Below are 20,408 nucleotides of genomic sequence, written 5' to 3'. Positions count from 1 at the left end.
TTTCCGGTCATTCCAAGTGTTTCTTTAGTACCACCACCTCCTTGTAGGGGAATTCTATTATATACACAACCTCAAGTCAATAATATTTGGGCACACACACGTTAAAGAGATTTTTTTAAAAAATAAATGATTAAGTCACATCAATTAATTAATCAATTTTTTAAAATCATATATGTGTGTCTAACGTATCATATTTGGGTTTGTGCCCAAGCAAGTCTTTCTCCGTATTAGGAGACCACCAACTCATGCCATTCCATATCCTTCTTCAGCATTTGGAACTCCACCATATTTTAGATTTTGAGGATGTTATTTTTGGTACAATTATCTATTTGAATGATGGTACCATAATATTTTTCTATTTTGAGGTTGTGTTGATACAATTGTCTTTTGAATTTGATGCATGGTACCATAAATTTTGGATTTTGAAGTTATTGTTGGTTGTCTTTTAAATTTTATGGTAGCATGATGATGTACTTGATCGTACTTGTACATGCAGGTGTTTCGACATTTAAGTTAGGGTGAGTGTGAAGTAAGAGTTTCACAATATAAGTATAATGTGAGAGTAGTATATATAGCCCACAACGTTGGGCCAAGACCATTGATGAGCATGTTTAATGTCATTAACGGTTGTCGAAAAACGGCTGGAGAGCCATGATGAGTAGTAAATGTTAATTATTCCGATGTCGAACATTACGATTACGCTGGGCTTCTCGTCTGTTGACTTTGAGTTGAGTCTTCGTGGGTTGTCCTGTTGTTGGGCTTTGCTCGGCAGTCCAAGAGAAGGATCTCCTCGGCGATTGGGCCTTACGCCTAGTCGAGAATACTCGGATTTCAACTTCCACCTCAAAGCAATCCTTCCATGATCCACCACTATGAGTTCTCTATCTCTCTTATCCTTTTCGGATAAATATCTGAGTCATATTCTGAACATATTCAATTCCTTAAAAGTATGTACCAAAAAGCATAATTGTTTACTCTTCTCTTTGCTTGCGGGTGGAGGCAAAGGTGAAAGTTTGTATATATATATATATATATATATATATATACATGCCAATAAAAGTGGAATTCAGTTAATGGATGTGGCATTGGACTTGATCCAGCCTAAAAGTTCGTTTCGAACAGGATAAAAAAATGAAAAACACAAAACCACCATATCTCATGAGTAATATTGTCAAATATGTCTCTACCTATTATTGAAAACAATAAAAAAAATACCCCAAAATAAAAAATAAAGCAACTTGTGACTACACCACTGCAACCCATGAAAAAATATAATATATTTCTTCAAACTTAAGAATTATTATAAGAGATCAACTAAAAATTATATTAATTACCCTTAAAATCATAAACAAATCTACTATATAAATCAATACTAGTATAACTTACCCGTACTATCGCCCGGGTTAATGTTCTATGAAAAATATAGATCATTTTTTTTTTACACATGAAAAATATGGATTATTAAAATTTTAATATTGTGATTTTTTTAATTATTTGTAAATTTAATTTTATATTTAATGTAATAGTTTATTTGATAAATAATAGATAAAATCTCATATAAATTAATATTAAACTTAATTATAACTATATATTTTAAAATATTATCAATCATTTAATTATATATAATTATATTTTTCAAAGAGCACTTACAAAGATAATTAAATTTACCTTTCTCTAAAGATATTTGCACGGCTCGAACTTGAGACCTCTCATATTCATGAATATGTGTCTTTTTACCATTAGATCAAGTATTTGAAGTTTATAATTATTATTTTTTATTTATAAAAATATTTTAAGTGTGTATTCTAATTCGTGATAGGGATGGCAATTTGACCCATACCCAGAGGGTACCCGCAAAAATTACCCACAATAGGTAGGGTAAAAACCCGCATTTTGGGTACGGGCACGGGTATGGGTAATTACCCGCAAAAATGAACGGGTATGGGTGCGGGTACGGGTACCTTAGTACCCAACCCGCCCCATACCCGCATAATATATATTTATTTATTTTATTTATATTATTATATTATAATATATGTAAATCAATTTAAAACAATACAACTCTACTAAACTATTACATATTTTTAATAAAAATATTTATTTATAACATAATATAAAAATAATGTGAATATTTAACATAAATATGAACTTTAACATAAAGTTAGTAATAATTTTGTTTATAATTTTCATTAGTCAATATTAAAATCTTTGAATTTTTTTTAATTCTATTAAAATTATATGATATTTTATAATTGATCAATTTAATTTTAGTAAAAATGCGGGTAACGGGTACGGGTATGGGTACCTAGGTACCCATAGGGTATGGGGACGGGGGCAAAAGTTGTTACCCACGCGGGTATGGGGATGGGTACGGGTATTTTTTCAATCCGCGGGTATGGGGATGGGTACTATAGTACCCTACCCATACCCTACCCATTGTCATCCCTAATTCGTGAATAATTTTTTTTTAGTCTTTATTTCTTTTTTCCCTTTTAGCTTCCTTAAAAAAAAAACCTAATATTTATCACTAGCGGTTAAAAAGAAAGTTTTTTTTTTTTTATCAAAATTTATGATTTAATACTAATCGTTATTTGATCTAGTAGTGATTGACGCTGAACTTAGTAAGGAGAACAACAATTCGATCCCATAACTACGATTAAGAGAAAGCTGAAATCACTTAATGTCAGAATTAACCTCGAACTAGATTAAATTGTGCGGTGGACCCCGGAAAAAAAATTACTACGATCATTTAATAAACTCTACCGAGCAATATTCAAAAGAACTGTACTGAGTACTGAGCATGAAGATGAAAAAGAAAACTGAGCAAAGTGGTCAAAGAAAATAAAAACTTTTGTGAACAATCTGACACAGTTTTAAATCTGTAAAGCCATATGGCCCATTTCTGCAGAAACTAACATGAAGATACTGTCATCTTTATTTTTGGTAATACAAGATACTGCTTCTATCTAATTCAATCAAACCTTTTTAAGAACAAATATTCCTTTCTTTTCACTAAAATTAAAATTAAAATAAATTTTTACAAAGTCAAATTACACACAAGTAGTATAGTATTGCTACCTCCATCTTTATTCTTAACCGGTCAAATTATTTTTTCTCCCAAATTTATGATCAAATTCAAAGATCTATAAGTCAAAAGCATAGGAATATAATCAAAGCAAGCAAGCATAGCATCTTTGATTCAAGTTTGACAGGTACAAATTTCACTTTTACATTTTTCTTCATACTATTAAATATTAATTAGCATAATTATATGATTGATTATTTATTATTGTGCTAAAAAATTTATAGAAAAAAAAATTAAAAAAAAATGTCCTAGATCTATAGACCCTTTATTGTTAAATATTTCAGTGATGATTTCAAAAGCAGCAATAGTGTTACTCATAGGTTTTATAGGAATGGCTTATCAAGCAACTCAACTTCCACCTCCAAATCATAATCATTCACTTCTTGATGATCAAAATTATGATGAAGTTTCAACAAGAATTAAACTCAGTGATGGAAGGTACCTTGCTTATAGAGAAACTGGTGTTACAAAGGATAAAGCAAAACATAGTATCATTGTTGTTCATGGATTTGGAAGCTCTAAAGATATGAACTTTCCTGCCTCTCAAGTATTACCCTTAATTTCATTTTGCTTTAATTTCATTGTATTGATTGTGGAATTGTTTATATGTTATGTTGAATTAATGGGTTTAGATCCAATTTTTTGGAACCTAGGACGGTCTCCCTCTTCGCCCCGCCTCAGATACGACCCTGGATATGTTGTGAGATATCAATATTCAATAGTGTAAAACCACATTTTTTTTTATTGTTAATTTTCTTAGGGGAATGGTTGAAAATAGTTTCAAACAAGTATTAGGGATATTATGCTATGCACAAATTAGTACACAGTAGTTAGGGATATTCAGATACTTGGATACAATCAAAAGGTGTGATAAGTTTTTGGATTTGGTGTGGGCAATAATATGCTCATTCGCATGCTGTCTGCATGTCGGTGGTCGTTGAATTGAGGTTGAACTGTCCAAATTTTAAACTGTATTTTAGTTTTAAAAAATAATCAAAATAAGCATCAATGTTTGGACTGTGCGGTCTCGATTCATTGGCCACCAACATGTTGAGCGTGTGAAAGCGTGGAATTGATGGTTGTTAGGTGTAACTTAATCCTACAAAATAGGCTTGTAAGGAGAGATGGGTTTGAGCAAAAAAAAAAAAATAAGAAGAGAGATGGGTACCACTTAGTGTTTGTTTGTATTAATGTATTTGAGCTTATTTACTGGTATAAGCACTTGAGAAGCTGTTTTGGACTATGAAGCTTGGACACCAGACATGACACAAACATCGACACAATAATAATTTAAGAAAATGCTATAATTCAATGTTAGGGATATTTGTCGGTGTCATGTCAGACACTGACGCGTGTCCGACATCGGGACATGCCTAATCTTAAGAGTGTCTGCTTCATAGGTTTTGGAAGAGTTTACACAAGCAGCTTTTAGGAGAACGTGTTCATAAGCTACTGTCAACTTATTTTTATAAGCTCTCCAGGGAAACTTATAAACACAACTTACAACTTACGTTAAATTAACAGGTTTAGATCAATAGTGTAAAACCACACAGGAAGTTAATTTTTTTAGGGGAATGGTTGGAAATAGTTTCGAAATGTTAGGGATATTATTCACAAATTAGTACACAGAGTAGATATATTCAGATACTCTGATACACTCAAAAGGTGTCGTATATTTTGGATTTGGTGCGGTCAGTAATCTACTCATTTACGCTGTCAGTACATTGATGGTCGTTGAATCGAGGTCGAACTGTCCAAATTTTAAACTTGGTATTTCAGTTTAAAAAGATATTCAAAATTCAAAATAAGCTTCAAAGTTTGGAGTGTTGGATCTCAATTCATCAGCCACCAACGTGTTGAGCGCGTGAATGCATGGGATTGATGACTGTTAGGTCTAATTTAATCCTACAAAATAGGCTTGTAAGAAGAGAGATGGCTACCACCGCCACTTAGTGTGTGTTTGTATTAATTTATTTGTGCTTATATCTACTGGTATAAGAACTTGCAAAACTGTTTTGGAAGAGTTATGAAAAGAACATAGACATGTTCATAAGCTACTTTCAGCTTTTTTAAATAAGCTCTCCAAGAGAACTTATGAACACAGCTTACAACTTATGTCAAAACAGTTTGACTTTTCTTATATTTTGTTATAGAAATAGTTTATACACAAGCACTTATGTAATAAACGTTTATGCTATAAACACTTATTTAAGTTGTTTATCGAAACAAAGCCTTATAACCACTATTTGGAACAAGAGTATTCAAACTGAGAATCTCACCAATTAGTCTTTTTATTGGATTTTTTTTTTATCCAATGGGATGTAAATTGTAATTGATTCTGAATTTTGAAGCATTTTTCCAAGATATAAGACTTCGACCTGCATTGCAATTTGCATATCCGTTGACATATGCTAACTGAGATAACATTGACACTGAATCTACAGGAACTAATAGATGAATTGGGAGTATATATTCTGCACTATGATAGAGCAGGGTATGGACAAAGTGATCCAAACCCCAAACGCTCACTGAAAAGTGAAGCACATGACATTGAAGAACTAGCTGATCAGTTACAAGTTGGATCAAAATTCCATGTGATTGGAGTTTCAATGGGATCATATGCTACCTGGAGTTGTCTCAACTATATCCCTAACAGGTAAATTGCAACCAAAATATCTCAATAGATAGGCTTAAATGTACTTTTGATCCTCCTATTTTTATGATTTAGGAAGCCTCAAGTGCCGTGGTGGAGAAAATTTCAGAAATTTTAAATACTAGGGACCATAGTTTTTAATTTAGAAATAGTGAAAATAGGCGAAAATACTAGGGACAAAAATATCTCAAAAGTGCATTTATACGCGAAATATGTATTTCTATGTTTTCCTTTCTTATGTTAAAAATGCAATGTTAATTTGACTACAAGTTCAACATTTTTGAAGGCTAGCTGGTGTGGCTATGATAGCACCAACCATCAACTATGAATGGCCTTCCCTTCCTAAGAGTCTTGTAAAGGATGACTACAGAAAGAGAGTTATCAAGTTGGCTATGTGGCTTGCAAGATATTTTCCTAGACTGTTACACTGGTGGGTGAGACAAAAGTGGCTCCCTTCAAATTCTGTCATAGAAAAAAATCCAGCATTCTTCAACAAAAGAGATATAGAAATTTTAGAGAGAATTCCTGGGTTTCCAATGCTTACTAAGGTAAATTACTGCATGTTTCTTTCAACTTGTTTAGATTGTGGCTGCATCATGATCCTTGATTCGCAGTCAAATGTGATTGGTGCTGCTTTAAATGTGGTCGCAGAGACATAAAAAATATTGATTTTGCAGCCTAAATTGTGGTCGCATATTTTTTTTGTGAAACCTGTATTATAACCAATGTTTTAAAAACTTGACTAGAGATCGAATCAGTAAACCTTTATTTATGGTTTAATAGATTCAACCGCTTGAACCAAATGACTTAATAAACAAGTAATTGATAAAAATGAAAACAATGAACTGGTTGAACCAACCACATTTCAACTCAGTTCAATCCGGCAATCCTCTTCTGTGATGGTCATTGTGACGATTGTATGTTCCTATTTGCAGGATAAATTGAGGCACCAGGTTGTTTTTGACACACTCAGGGGTGATTGGATGATTGCCTTTGGCAATTGGGAATTTGATCCAATGAAGCTTAGTAATCCATTCCCTCAGAATAACAGAAGTTCAGTTCACATTTGGCAGGGCTATGAAGATAAAGTAGTACCCTCTCAAATTCAAAGATTCATTTCAGAGAAGCTACCATGGATACAATATCATGAAGTTGTAGATGGTGGCCATTTGATTGTACATTATAGTGGCTTAGGCGAGGCGATTTTGAAGGCACTTTTACTTGGGGAAGAAGATATTTCATATAAACCTAGATCATTAAAATCTGTATCTTAATTTTGACATGATTTTTATCATAATCCATTATGTTTATTGTTGGTTTATTTTTTGGGATAATGTTAGTTATGTAAATCACATTCTTTGGTTGAAAGGAGGAAACTATCATGTATACTGTCTTTATTCTTTTTTGAAAGAAATGTTAGAAACATGCTTTTTTTTTTGTTGCTAAGGACTCTTTTTATTATTGGGTGAAATTTAATGCTAGCACTACTAAGAGAGAATGAGTTCAGTATGAGACTTCAATGTGAGGTCAATATTAAGCCAGGTTGTTCAATGACTAGCAATATGAAGTAAAATAAAAAAGTTAGACAGTAACCAAATTAACTCATTTCATTTGTAAGAACATTTTCAATATGGCACATGATCATGACACCGAGCATAAGACAATGACGCCCTTGCTGACAAATGGGCAACACTATTTGCTTGTCTCCAAATAAATTTGGTAGTAATCTAAAATAAGCTTTACAAAAATTTAAAATAGCACCTAATTTGAAATTGGAGCTAAAAATTTGCTATTGGTGCCGGCCGGCAATGACTTGCTAGTAGTCAAGTTAAATGGACATCGCTGCTAAATTCATTTCACCAAGCCAAATTAACGCTTCTTTTAGTCCGCAAGCTTCTGCTTCTTGAGGTTGTGGTAATCCTTAAAGCCAAGCTGTTTTTGCTGAAATAAACTCTCCATGGTCCCCTCTTCGACATATTCCGACGCCATAGCATCCTTGTTCCTTGAATTATAGACCAAATTTAGATACTCATAATGATCGATAATGAAATTTAATTGTTTTAGTCGTAAAGATGAAGAGAGTCATGTTTTAGCCGTAAATATGATTTTTTTATATATTTTAAAAACAAAATTGGAGAGTGTAATACTTTAGAAAGTAACTTTTTTTTTGTGAAAAAATAACAAACACCTCCTAATACTCATAGGACTATGAGATCTTTGGTTAAAATCTGACTAAAAATATTCAATCTAATAATATTCACATTGTCGATTGGTAAGTCAAATTAGACTTAGATGAGTTTAATTCAAAGTTTTATTCTATGTTTTACTAAAGGAAATATAAGATACATAAACTTAAAGATGAACGAAACACTAATCAAGCATTCGTTTGAATTGACTTATTTTTGAGCTTATAAAATAACTTATGCAAATAAATTAGTTTTTATGTATTATTCATAAGTTTGTCAAAGTAATTGATAAAAAAGCAGCTCATGAAGATGCAATTTTCGCTAATAAAAATTTATAAATTAACATAAAAGTTTATTTATTTGCATAAAATATTTTTCATAAAATTAAAATACGCTAACCAAAACGGCCCCCAAATGATTAATGAAATCTCGACAAACCATTTGATTCCAAAAAATAATTATTTACCGAATGATTAATGTAGCGGATTTCTCGCAATTCTTATGGAGGTGGCTTAAGGGCTTTAGTCACAAAATTGGAGTTTGTGATACTCTGCATGCTAAGATGTGGGGTTTCTATTTAGGCTTGGACATGGCATAAAGAGAATGTATATCTCACCTGATTATTGAGAGTGACTCAAAAATGTTTATTGACATGGTTCGGCGAATTCAACAACTTCTTTAGTATGATTGACATACTCAGGTTATTCACACTTTGCCTGAAGGCAACATATGTGCTGACTGACTACCTAATTTTGGTCTCTCTTTAGATTCATGGAATTTTCAGATTATGGAGACACCTCCTAGAGAACCTCAAAGTAATTTTTTTTATGATTAGGGAGAACATATTCTCTTCATTTTTTTTCCTCAAATTTTCTCAAGTTTTACATTTCAACCCTTAATCAACTTCTCTCACTTTTTTCAAATTCCAACTTTATCATATTTTTGTCTTCAAAAAAAACTTTATCATATTTTTACAATATATAAATGATTTAGATTACACATTATCCTCTCGAGAAATTCATAGGTGAGTCATCACCTAAACATTAATGATTAGGCACAACCAATCACATAATTACAACTTATTATCATATTATATAATTACAAATAATTAATAGTGTAGTAATTAATAAAACCAAATCTCTTTAACAAAAAAAAATAAAAATTAACAAAACCAAATCTTTATAAATAAGGAAAGGAAAAAAAACATACATGTGCACATGCTCATATTTTTTATTTCATACTAAGCTTTCTTTTTATTTTTTTTATTATTTTACTAATTGAAACTTGTATTTATATTAATAAGCTAATTCAATTAGTTTATGTTTTATTATTTTTTTCTCTCATTTTATTCCAGTTATCTTACTTGAAATAATTAAAACTATTAATTAAGCATTTTTTTATGGCACTTTATATTTATAAGATAATTCAACCGTTAATTTAACTACATAATACAAATTGAATTATCTAGCTTATCAGCTATAAGCTACCTTATAATTTATATGATATAAGTTTGCTTATCAACTATCCACTATTTTTTTATCCAACAAATTCATAATAGTTTGGATAGTCCCTAAATTTTCAAAAAATACAAAAATAATAATGAATAAAAATAAGGTTATATTCTTTTATACAAAACTTGTATTATTGGGCACCTCTATTCCATATGCAAAATTCTTTGAAATATGATAAGTTAGTATTAAAATATGATAAGACATTATACATAATAACAAGCATTCGACAATGTATTGATCATTGAAGTGTTCACATAAAAATAATTGAAACAAAGAAATTAAAAACAAAAAGAGAGAGCTTAGTTGGAGAAAGAAAAATATATGAGCAATTCGAAAGAAAAAAAATTAATAAAGTGCACAACACATGTTCTTTTTTTTAACTCATTTTTTTTTCTTTCCTTATTTATAGAGATTTGGTTTTAATTATTTATCTATTAATTATTTGTAATTATTTAATATAATAATAAGTTGTAATTATATAATTGGTTGTGCTTAATCATTAATGCTTAGGTGATGACTCACCTAAGAATTTCTCTATTCTCTCAATTGTTTTTTTACAATTGAGAGAATCCATTCTCATGCCTAAAAATGTGCGCTTGATTTTTTTCTTCTTTTTCTTTTCTTGGACCTTTGACCCTCTTTTGTACTCCATCTGGTCTTATTTATAAGCAAATATCACTTTTTAGATAGATTGAATAACTAATATATCTAGTCCATTTTTTAGACTAAATACATTAGTTATTTAGTGTATGCAAAAAATGACATTTGCTTATAATTAAAGTATGAGGAAGTATATATGTATGCTCACTCCGACCTTAATTATAAGCAATTTTTCACTTTTTAGATTCATTGAAAAACTAATGTATCTAGTCTATAATTAAGGTCAAATACATTAGTTATCCAATGAATTTAAAAAGTGGAAAGTTATTATAATTAACGTCAAAAAGAGTATATATAATAGTAAAAAAATAACTTCTTAGTCAAAAGTCAAACTTCAAATTAGTGAGAAACTAATTTTATTTTAGGGAACTAAACAGTAGATTAAATTAGTTATATTGTATCTATTTATATAGTATTTATTTATTTATTTATCCTAATCCTATAGTCCCGCGTTATTTTAGTTCTATCTGGATTTGGGTTTCGAAGCTTTGATCTCAACTTGACTTTCTTCCATTCAATTCAATTCAACCCAGGTAAACACACTTTCTTCATTCATTCTCCTCAATTCTCAACCCTAATTTTTCTCAATTCAACTAGGGTTTTGATTTCTCCTTCTCACGTCCCCAATTCACCTTTTTTTCGGTAAATTATCCTACCTAGGGTTTCCATTACCGAATTCTTTTCGTTTTCTTCTTTTGTGATACTTCCCTTTTCTGAATTTAGTGTAAAATTTTCAACTTAATTTTATTTTTAATACAATAGGAAAAATTAATTTTGGATTCTACTAATCTTATACTGATCAGTATGTTGTTTTACATGTTTTTCGAATTTGGAATTTCAGATTTCATGAAATTGTTGAGGTACATTGGATAATTTCATCCATACCTAATAAGAAGCTTAGTTGGATTGTGTAATAAGATTCCAAAGCTATTATTTTGAGTGTCTTGTTGAATGTTGATTCTGAATTTCTCTATTTACCACCATTAGTTAGGTTTAGACAGTAGTTTACTTTACATTGTATGTATGATTCTGTTCTATATTAATTGTTCGAGATTTGTACGACTCGGAATTGTTTTATTTGTGTTGCATTGTGTACTTTCTGTAGTCGTTTGTTGCTGTTGTTACTACCTAATTCATGATGTGATGGTGCATTTGGTAAATTCAATATATATGCTTTGCTTAATTAACTGTGTTTTGTTTTATTAAATTGTTGGCAGGAATTTGGGTGATTCCGTTTGATGTTCTTGGGTACAAGGGAAAGAGTGCTTCTCTTGACGTTTTTCTTAGCATTGTGAAGATTAACAGCTTAATGTTGAGTTCTGGGAGTAACTTAAACAGCAGCAGCGCAAGTGGGATAACTTCATCGGATATGCCACCTTTGCCCCAGTGTTTGCCGCTAGATTCAATAACAGTAGGAAACCAAAAATTTACGGGGGAGCTAAAGAGGGTACTATGTGTTTCTGCTGGAAACACTTCAGAAGACCATTCTTTTGGAGTTCCTCATCCTAAATCAATGGGCCCAGGGTCCTCAGGAGAGTTAAAACACTTAAAAGAAAGTGTTCAAGATGCATCCAGAAAGGCTAGGTATATAGTTGTTATTCTGTCCATTCTTTTGGAGTTTCCTCTATAAATTATTCAGATCTGATGAATTATTTTTGAAATGCTGACTGCCGACAAGGTTTATAGTGACGTGATTAATTTTGAAATGTATGATCTAAATGTTACAGTTGGGTATAATATTTTTATATGGGAGGTCAAGTGCTTACAATATTAATTACGATACAGGCAAGATTAAGTGACACTGACAGTTATGTGGAAATAAAGTAGTTTTGAAAATGTTCAAATCTTTTCATATGAAGATACGATGAAATAGTTTCTTTGTTTCTTTTACCACTGCCCTTCTTTTTCTTATAGGCCTGTTCTGTTGTAATTTTTTCGAGGTGCGGGGCCCTTTCTAAATTTCATACATCCTTAGGGCTAGTTAAATACTTGTGACTATGTTTCTGTCTAATGTAAAATTATTTGATTCAGATTAATATTATTAACCAAAATTTTTATGATACAGTATATTCATTTTGATGTCCTAATAGAAGTGTGTAATATGTTGATCAGGGATAGATCAAAAATGTTTCGTGAATCTATATCTAAACTGGATAGGTATAGAGAGGCCTTAAACTCAAAGAAGAGGCAAAGGAGCGATTTATCAAGTGAAAAGGGAAGTGGAGTAAACTTAACAAAGATGGGTAGCCAGATTCACAAAATCCCGAATGATAATATGACTCAGAGAGAAGTCAAAACCTCAAATTCAATGCTGAATAAGCGAATTCGTATGTCAGTGGGAGACACACGGGTATCTTTTACACTGATGTTACTACAATTTTATTCTTTGTCTGCATTATCCAAGATGCTATATATTAAGTTGTTTTATTACAGAGTTTTCTCCAGTACATTGTTAAATCCCTTCTAACAATATGGAGTGTCAATTTTGTTAAGGTCCTAATAGGAGTGTATTATATATGTATAATAGTTCAACACATCTGATCTGAGGCCACTTTTTCTTCTCAAAATAATGATTTCAAGTTGCTTTAAGCCTATTTTAAACATTTCAGTACGAAATAATTTGAGTAATTTATCATCTGAATTTCCATGTAAGGCATTTTTAACACTAATGTCAGATTTTAATATCAGACATATAATTTTTAAACTATGTTTTCCGCTACAGTCTTTAAACATAAAGTTTTACACTTATTGCTTATTGATAATAAAACTCTTATGTTCATTTTCATAACTTTGTGCATTCTGCCCTGCTGCCAGGAGGAAAGTAGGTCTGCTGCTATTGGAAGACAACCAATGCTCACTGAGAAGGATGGAAATCTGATTCAGACACTTGGGGGGGACTCTGTTCGAAATGAAGAGAAAACTCGCAGATTACTTGCCGGAGGCGAGGGATTAGATCAAAAAATAAAAAAGAAGAGGTCCGTCGGAACAGTAGGAAACAGAGTTATATCTGGTGAAAGGGACGCAAAACGAGTTACTTTTCCAAAGGGAAATGCTGATTTGAAGATGCGATTTAATGATGCTCAGGGTTTCGGGTAGTTTTTATGTGTCTTTCATTTAGATCGCAAGATGTTTTTTTTCAAGTGTAATGTTAATTTTAGATGAAGAGTGTGTTGGAGGGGTTTTAGTACTTTTTGAAGATTTATGTATGTAAATATAATTTCAACATTTACATGTTTTAGGACGATCCCTTGCCAGCTTCCTATAGGCATCCTATATATGTGTGCGTGCGTGTATGTTACATGTTCATACTAGTGGTGTTCAATGTTGTTAAATAGCTCTATTGCATAGGAGAATTTGAACAAAACACTATTTAAAATGATTTGAATGGCACCCTGAATGTGTAGCTTTACCATTTGAAAATTTAGTTTAGCTGAAAAATTGTTTTATATTTAACCCAAATACTTCTGATAACTACCTTTTCTATGCAAAATCAGACTTGGATTAAGAAGTACTTCAAAATTTTGCCATATTATGAAAAACTACTTATGGTGTACAAGTCGCTTCAAGCCTTAAATACCTGGAAAGATTAAATATGTTTTGTATTTGTGTTCTGGAGTGTAATAATGATACAACTGGATTGTAGGAAGGCTTCCAATAGAAACCTTGACAGTCATAGATAATAATGTCATATGAATGAATGATTGTATGCCCCTCCATGTGTATTACTAGTAATAAATCAGGATTAAGGACGCTGAATTTGCTTCACTGCTGTAGAGTAGCCTCAGCTGGAAAATTTCATTTCTTAGGCTTTAGTTACATGTATATTGTTTGCTTATATTGTGCAAACTAACCTGTTGTATTCAACATTAGACAAACTCACAAGAGTTCATCTGCATTATATTGCTTGTTTCTTTTCCTCATGCTAATCTGGTCCCCCAGTTATTTATTCTCCTCTGTGAATGTTGTGTTTGTTTACTTCACTTGGGTAGTTTGTCAAATTTTAGGTAGTCACATCATTGTCAAATGGTCTGAAAAAGAAAACTAATCTTATCTTATTTTACTAATAATCATCTTTTTGTGTTGCAGATTGAAACCACTTCCTGGATCTAGTGGAATCAACAAGTCTGAGAGCTCTTCAGAGCCTAATAATACAGGTGTGCGTGTGATGCTTACAGGTGAGCAAGGTGTTTCTCTTCACAGGGACCACACAGCTGACCAGAGAGTTGTAGCAAAAGGAAACAACAGGTTTTTACATATCTTATTATGCTGCGGTTTTCTTCATTTCTACAGCCTAGTTTTTTTACCAGTCAATTTGTGAGGTTCTATAGTGAGATCCCAGTGAATAAGCTTTTAGTCTGGTCCTATTTACATTGATATACATTAGTTTTGAAGTTTATTAATCGTCAATCTTTCTATAATTAGAGCAAACACTCAGGAGGACCCAACAGGCAGCCCGAATGCACCAATTAAAAACAAGGTATCTCGGACACCAAGAACGGGTTCAGTTAGTGCGCTAGAGTTGCCTAACAGTCAGTCTCCTTCTGGAAGTTTTCCAGGTTTGTAACAGCTTTCAAATTCTGAATTCATGGTGATTAGTGTGACAAATATTTTAAAGCTTTCAATATCTATAGGTTCTTCTATACATCCAATGACCCAGTGGGGTGGACAGAGACCACCTAAAAATTCACGCTCACGAAGAGTGAAAGTAGTTCCTCCCGCCTCACGCAACCTTGAAGTTCAGGTCTCATCTGAAGGCTGTCTGACTTCTGATTTCAATGTTAAAGTTTCTTCTGTTGGCAACAATGGGTTCCAACTGGCTAGCAGTGCAGATAACAGTACACCGAAATATAAACGACAGCCTGATGATATTTCGTCTCCCTTTGGATTATCTGAAAGTGAAGAATCTGTTGCTGGGGAAAACAAAATAAAAGAGAAAGGTGTGAATGGAAGTGACACTGCTATGGTTGCAGATAAGGATGGAACTCCTATGTTACAAATGAGGAAGAATAAAATACCAACAGATGAATTAGGAGATGGTGTGCAGAGACACGGAAGAACTGGAAGGAATTTATTGTCAATAAGACCAGGCCTTCCATTGGGGAGGGAGAAGTCTGAGAATGTACCTATACTGAAGCCGCCAGTACAAGACATGAGGCCTAATGATAAGAATAAAACGTATGTTGATTTTATTTGTAGATATGATTTGTCCTTTCTCCTTCTATCTTCCATAACTGTCATCATACCTTGTTAATGCAGCAAAAATGGGCGCCCTCCTTCAAAAAAGCAGAAAGAACGCAAGGTTTTGACTCGTGTAGGGAAGCAACTGAACATTGGTTCTTCTGATTTTGGAGGTAGTGTTAGGTTTTCAAAATTGTGCCTCGTCCGTTTGGGAATTTTAGTTTTATGGCATAGGCTGCTAAATTCATTCTCAGTAAATTCGTTTTTCTACGTTTCTTGTATACTTTTTTTTCTTCTTTTTTCATATATTAATATTTAGTCTTTTGATATTATATTATATTATATTATATTATATTATATTATATTATATTATATTATATTATATTATATTATATTATATTATATTATATTATATTATATTATATTATATTATATTATATTATATTATATTATATTATATTATATTTTCTTTTAATAATGTTTTTAAACGCTGCATATTGAAATATGTCTGTCTAGGTGAATCTGATGATGATCGCGAAGAATTATGTAAAGCTGCTAATGCTGCTCTTAATGCTAGCAGTGTGTACCTTAACCTTTTACCTCCTTTCAAGATTTCTTATATATCTCCATTATGTTTCTCCTTTTTATCAGCTTTATGTCTGACTAGTTTGCTGCCTTTATTTTTTATGTAAGATCTTGCTTCGGGTCCATTTTGGAGTAAAATGGAGCATATTTTTGCTTCCATCAGCTTGGATGATGCATCTTTCGTGAAGCAACAGGTAGGTCTTGAACATGCCATATTTTTCTGGAAATGTAAAGTTACTGTTGGATTCTCAATATGTTGAATAGTTACTGATGTACTGGTTTTTTGCTTTTGTTTGCTTCATCTGTGTATCAGCTCAATATTGCTGACAATTTGGAAAAGAGTTTATCTCATATGTTTGCCATTGATCATGATATGTTGGTAAGTTTTTAGCATTGTACATAACTTAGCCTACATCTTTCATCTTGCTTATCAACAATGAAAAACTGCTGATAAGATCTTCACAAGTGCCATCAAATTCCCTCGTCTGAAATATAAATATGGGGAATGGTACAAACTAAATATGACAAATGTCAGTGACTAGCATATTTTTATTTCCTCAGGGTGTTGTTGTAAATAACAAAACAACTCAAGGTTCAGAGGATAGAAGGAGAAGCCACTTTGATGAAGAATCAGCCAAGTTTGAGGCTGTAGGTGGGAGGAGTGACATAGAAAGACTGGACAAGGGTACCCCATTATTCCAAAGACTTCTCTGTGCTCTAATTGATGAAGACGACAATGAAGAATCATACCACCAAAGCGAAGCAAAGAATATATCTAGACAGTGTGCTAGTGATGATTCTCACTGTGGTTCTTGTAATCAAGTTGATTTTGAACCCAAAGACCGGGATAGAATGGAATCTGAAGTTGAATCGCAGGTGGATTTTCAAATTCAGAAGAATTGTAAATTGGACAGACTATCTTGTGATAAGAGTACCACATCCAACACATTTAGGTACCCCAACACACCCAGTTCTTCACAAAGCACAGGAGTTTGGCAGGGAGATGAAGAATTTTGCCTTTCTGACATCACTCACACCAGTGAAATATGTTCAAATGATCTTGATCAACTGCACCCTGAATTAAGTAATCCTAGCTTTGCTTCTCCTGATGGTGAGTATCAGCTGATGTCTTTGGATGACAGGCTGCTGCTTGAGTTGCAGAGCATTGGTATATATCCAGAAATATTGGTAGGGTTTTATTTTATATATGGAATTACAAATATCATAGTTACTTGAAGCTTACTTGATTTATAACTATACTCCTTATACTTTCTTTTCTTGTTGCAGCCTGATTTAGCTGAGGAAGATGAAGCTATAATTCATGACATTGTGAAACTTGAGAAAACTCTATATGAACAGGTTTGCACTGCAAGAATTGTCCTCGATAAAAATTAGCCACATTTATCTAATTTGCCTCTAATTTGGTCCATTCTTATATCATTACCTCTTATTTTGATTGGCTTAATAGAATGGAAGGAAGAAGAGCAACTTGGACATAATTGATAGAGCTATTCTAGAAGGGAGGGACATTGAAAAACGGTATATCCTAAATCCTAATCATGCTTTGCATGTTTCACAGCTGATCCGTCTTTGTGATCTTTTATTTGTTTTATGTTATAGGTATGTCCTAATGTTACGATATAGGATAATGTGTTTGTTAGGATAAAGGATAAGTAGGTGTTAGTAACAATATACGAGTAGTTAGTTTGTTAGGATATGAGATAAGGAGTTTTGTTAATGTATTAGATGTATGTATTAATAGGAGAATAGAAGGGTAGAGAGAATGATTCAGATTTGTAAAATAAGATTGTTCTTTCTATTCAATCTAATTTCCGGGTTCCTAACCTAATTTCTTCATTTTCTGGCATGCATTCATGAGTCATGATTTTCCATTTCTTGAGTTTGTGCTGAAGATACTATTGATTCTTATTAAGATTAATGTGCTTACTGTGCAGGAAGATTGAGCAAACTGCATTCGACCAACTTACTGAAATGGCTTACAGAAAGAGATTGGTAATAAGCTTTTCCTTTACCAACTTTTTAGAAAAAGGGATGTTGGTTTTTTTTCTTGAGTCACACTTGCAAGTAGTCCATTAGTTTGGTAATAACTTCTGTAGTGTTCTGACCGCAAAAATGGTATTTTATTTAAGGAATCAATTTTTTTGTTCTTTCCAAGGTTAATTTGGAAATACTTAGCATACCACCTTCTCTTCCCTTCCTGTTTCTTTGCTGCCTTCCCAATAATCCTTATTCGATCATATTCACTATCTTTCGTGTGATTAGGGCTCAGAAACAGACAATTTCTATGAGATCATGGGTAAATGATAATATTAATTAAGGCCCACATACCCTGCCTAGTGGGAATAGGCTTTGGTTGTTTTTTCTGTTAAAAAATTGGTAGGCATTTCATAAGTTGTAACACATGTTTTCTACTCAAATTTTGGCAGGCATGCCGTGGAAGTAGAAATTCAAAAAGTGTCGTTCAGAAGGTTTCAAATCAAGTTGCTCTGGCTTTTCTTAAACGTACCCTTGGAAGATGTAGAAGATATGAAGAAGTTGGTGTTAGCTGCTTTAGTGAACCTACTCTGCAAAATATTATGTTTTCCCCTCATTCACGTGAGAATGGTGGACAGCTTGCAGATTGCATTTACTCTGGCACAGCCAGTAATACATGCAATAAAGCTTTGCATCAAATTGAAACCAGAAAATTAGGTATTTCGTTTTTCTTTTACTTGCTTTTGTATTGATGTCGGTGGATGTGTTGTTACCCTTTTGACATATTAGGTCTTAGAAATCTTTGCTGTGTAATCAGACTGCCTTCCTTGATTATGCAAGTACTGTTTCATTGGCTGTAGTTTTGCTAATGTTTAAGATATTTATGGGTCTCAGTTGGTTATTTTTTTATTTGCTTTTTAACTTCTTTTTAACTTTTGTTGCGTGTCTACTGCTACTCAGGTGCAGTTTCGAGTGCTTCTGAGAAATATGATGGTCAGAGGGATTATGCAGACAGGGGACTGGTTGATTCTTTTCAAGGTTCGATCCACTCATCAGAACAAATGTCATCTAAGAATGGGTCTGTGATGATGAAGGAGAAGAAGAGGGAAATGCTGGTCAATGGCTCTTCAAGAACATCAAATCTTGATGGCGCTGTTCCCGGTGGAGTGAGGGGAAAGAGAAGTGAGAGGGAAAGAAATCAGATGCGGGATCAGGCCAGACAAAATTCTAATTCCATAGCTGGTTGCCCGTCATTCGACAGTAGACAAAATGAAAACAAGCCAAAAGCTAAGGCCAAGCAAAAGAGTACTTCCGGTGGACAAGATAGGTTCATGGAAGCAAAGGAATCTGCATGTTTACCAATTTATGATTCTAGTCTATCTGTGGCTAATGCAAGCAACAATGGTAGAAAAGATAGGACAACATTATCTGTTAACCAGGACAATTCTCAAGTAAAGGAATCCTCGGACTTCGGGAATTTGCCGCTGCCTGATTTAAGTGCAATAGACGAATTTGGTGTATCTGGTGAACTTGGCGGGCCGCAAGATCTTGGTTCTTGGTTGAACTTTGATGATGATGGTTTGCAAGACACTGATTGTATTATGGGCCTTGAAATTCCAATGGATGACCTATCAGCGTTGGATATGCTTATGTGAAGGAAAGTAACTTGTAAAAATTGTATCTATGAAACAGCTCGTGTCTGAAGGAGAATTTGCATGTATTTGACGAACCTGGTGGGCATCAAGATGGTAATGTAACCTGGGTTTTTTGGAGTGGAGAATTTTGTGGTTAGGATCGGAATTTTGATCCAATGGTTAGGTAAACCAACTTGATCTTTTCATAGAAAGTTGCATACAGGAAATAGCTCAAAAGATCTTTTCATGACATTGCTTTCAGATCCCTTTCTTATCATCTCCATGATACTAGATATTCAGCATTTTTTTAATCTTATTGGTTTTGCTGTGCTAAAGTCCTGCAATTGGAATGTAATTTTTTGAGAAATGTTACTTCATAATCTTTAGAATGAAGTTTATGCCATTCATTTAGTTACAAAGGGTGCCTAAGGGTGGCTTCTTTTTCCATGTTGGGATTTCAGTTTACCATGCAATGTAAAATATAATTTGATTTGCATCCTAAGTGAGAAAATCAAAATTATACTCCATCTCTCATCCATGATTAATTATGTATGTAGATGTGATATCTTGATTATTAATTGATATTTAATATCATTCACTTCACATTTGAATTGTTCAATTTAAAAGGAGTTTATTTAATTCATAATTGTTTATGCAATATTAATATCAAGAGCATGAAGAGTTAGTTCAGAAAACATGCAGCAAAGAATACTTATATAACAAACAAGTAATGACAAAAGCTGCATCACATTACTATAAATTAATTAATTAATTAATTTTACCTAATCTAAAGAAACTTATATGAATTGAACAAGTTGTACACTACAAATTAAGTCTACAATATTTCATCTACATTTGACAAGTAATATACGAAGTTAGCACGCGGATAATGACTCATATTGTATGCCATCCCTCCTAATA

General features: G+C 32.7%; 2 protein-coding genes across 7 annotated transcripts; both read left to right on the top strand.

The window, feature by feature from the left end:
• The first annotated feature begins 2,761 nt into the window (after window positions 1–2,761).
• LOC123919579 lies at window positions 2,762–7,184 on the top strand. 5 transcript variants are annotated; one of them, XM_045971528.1, is made up of 5 exons: window positions 2,762–3,212; window positions 3,370–3,632; window positions 5,530–5,741; window positions 6,025–6,286; window positions 6,674–7,184. In XM_045971528.1, the coding sequence occupies exons 2-5, from the start codon at window positions 3,372–3,374 to the stop codon at window positions 7,010–7,012; spliced, it is 1,074 nt and encodes a 357-aa protein (XP_045827484.1). In that variant the 5' UTR covers window positions 2,762–3,212; window positions 3,370–3,371; the 3' UTR covers window positions 7,013–7,184. The 5 variants fall into 5 exon arrangements, with proteins under 5 accessions (XP_045827484.1, XP_045827482.1, XP_045827481.1 ...); XM_045971526.1 differs by having other exon boundaries at window positions 2,779–3,212; window positions 3,406–3,632; XM_045971525.1 differs by having other exon boundaries at window positions 2,841–3,212; window positions 3,415–3,632.
• Window positions 7,185–10,483: 3,299 nt separating this feature from the next.
• On the top strand, window positions 10,484–20,098 carry LOC123919577. 2 transcript variants are annotated; one of them, XM_045971523.1, is made up of 17 exons: window positions 10,484–10,628; window positions 11,313–11,679; window positions 12,208–12,445; window positions 12,910–13,187; window positions 14,182–14,340; window positions 14,518–14,651; window positions 14,727–15,270; window positions 15,352–15,446; window positions 15,790–15,852; window positions 15,967–16,052; window positions 16,172–16,237; window positions 16,420–17,046; window positions 17,146–17,217; window positions 17,327–17,397; window positions 17,814–17,871; window positions 18,306–18,570; window positions 18,814–20,098. In XM_045971523.1, the coding sequence occupies exons 2-17, from the start codon at window positions 11,405–11,407 to the stop codon at window positions 19,506–19,508; spliced, it is 3,726 nt and encodes a 1,241-aa protein (XP_045827479.1). In that variant the 5' UTR covers window positions 10,484–10,628; window positions 11,313–11,404; the 3' UTR covers window positions 19,509–20,098. The 2 variants fall into 2 exon arrangements, with proteins under 2 accessions (XP_045827479.1, XP_045827480.1); XM_045971524.1 differs by having other exon boundaries at window positions 10,571–10,737.
• Window positions 20,099–20,408: the final 310 nt, after the last annotated feature.

The sequence above is a fragment of the Trifolium pratense genome, linkage group LG4 (genome assembly GCF_020283565.1).
Source record: "Trifolium pratense cultivar HEN17-A07 linkage group LG4, ARS_RC_1.1, whole genome shotgun sequence".
Classification (NCBI taxonomy): Eukaryota; Viridiplantae; Streptophyta; class Magnoliopsida; order Fabales; family Fabaceae; genus Trifolium; species Trifolium pratense.
The sequence above is the reverse complement of the archived record's forward strand: the minus strand, read 5'-3'. Positions and strand labels throughout refer to the sequence as shown.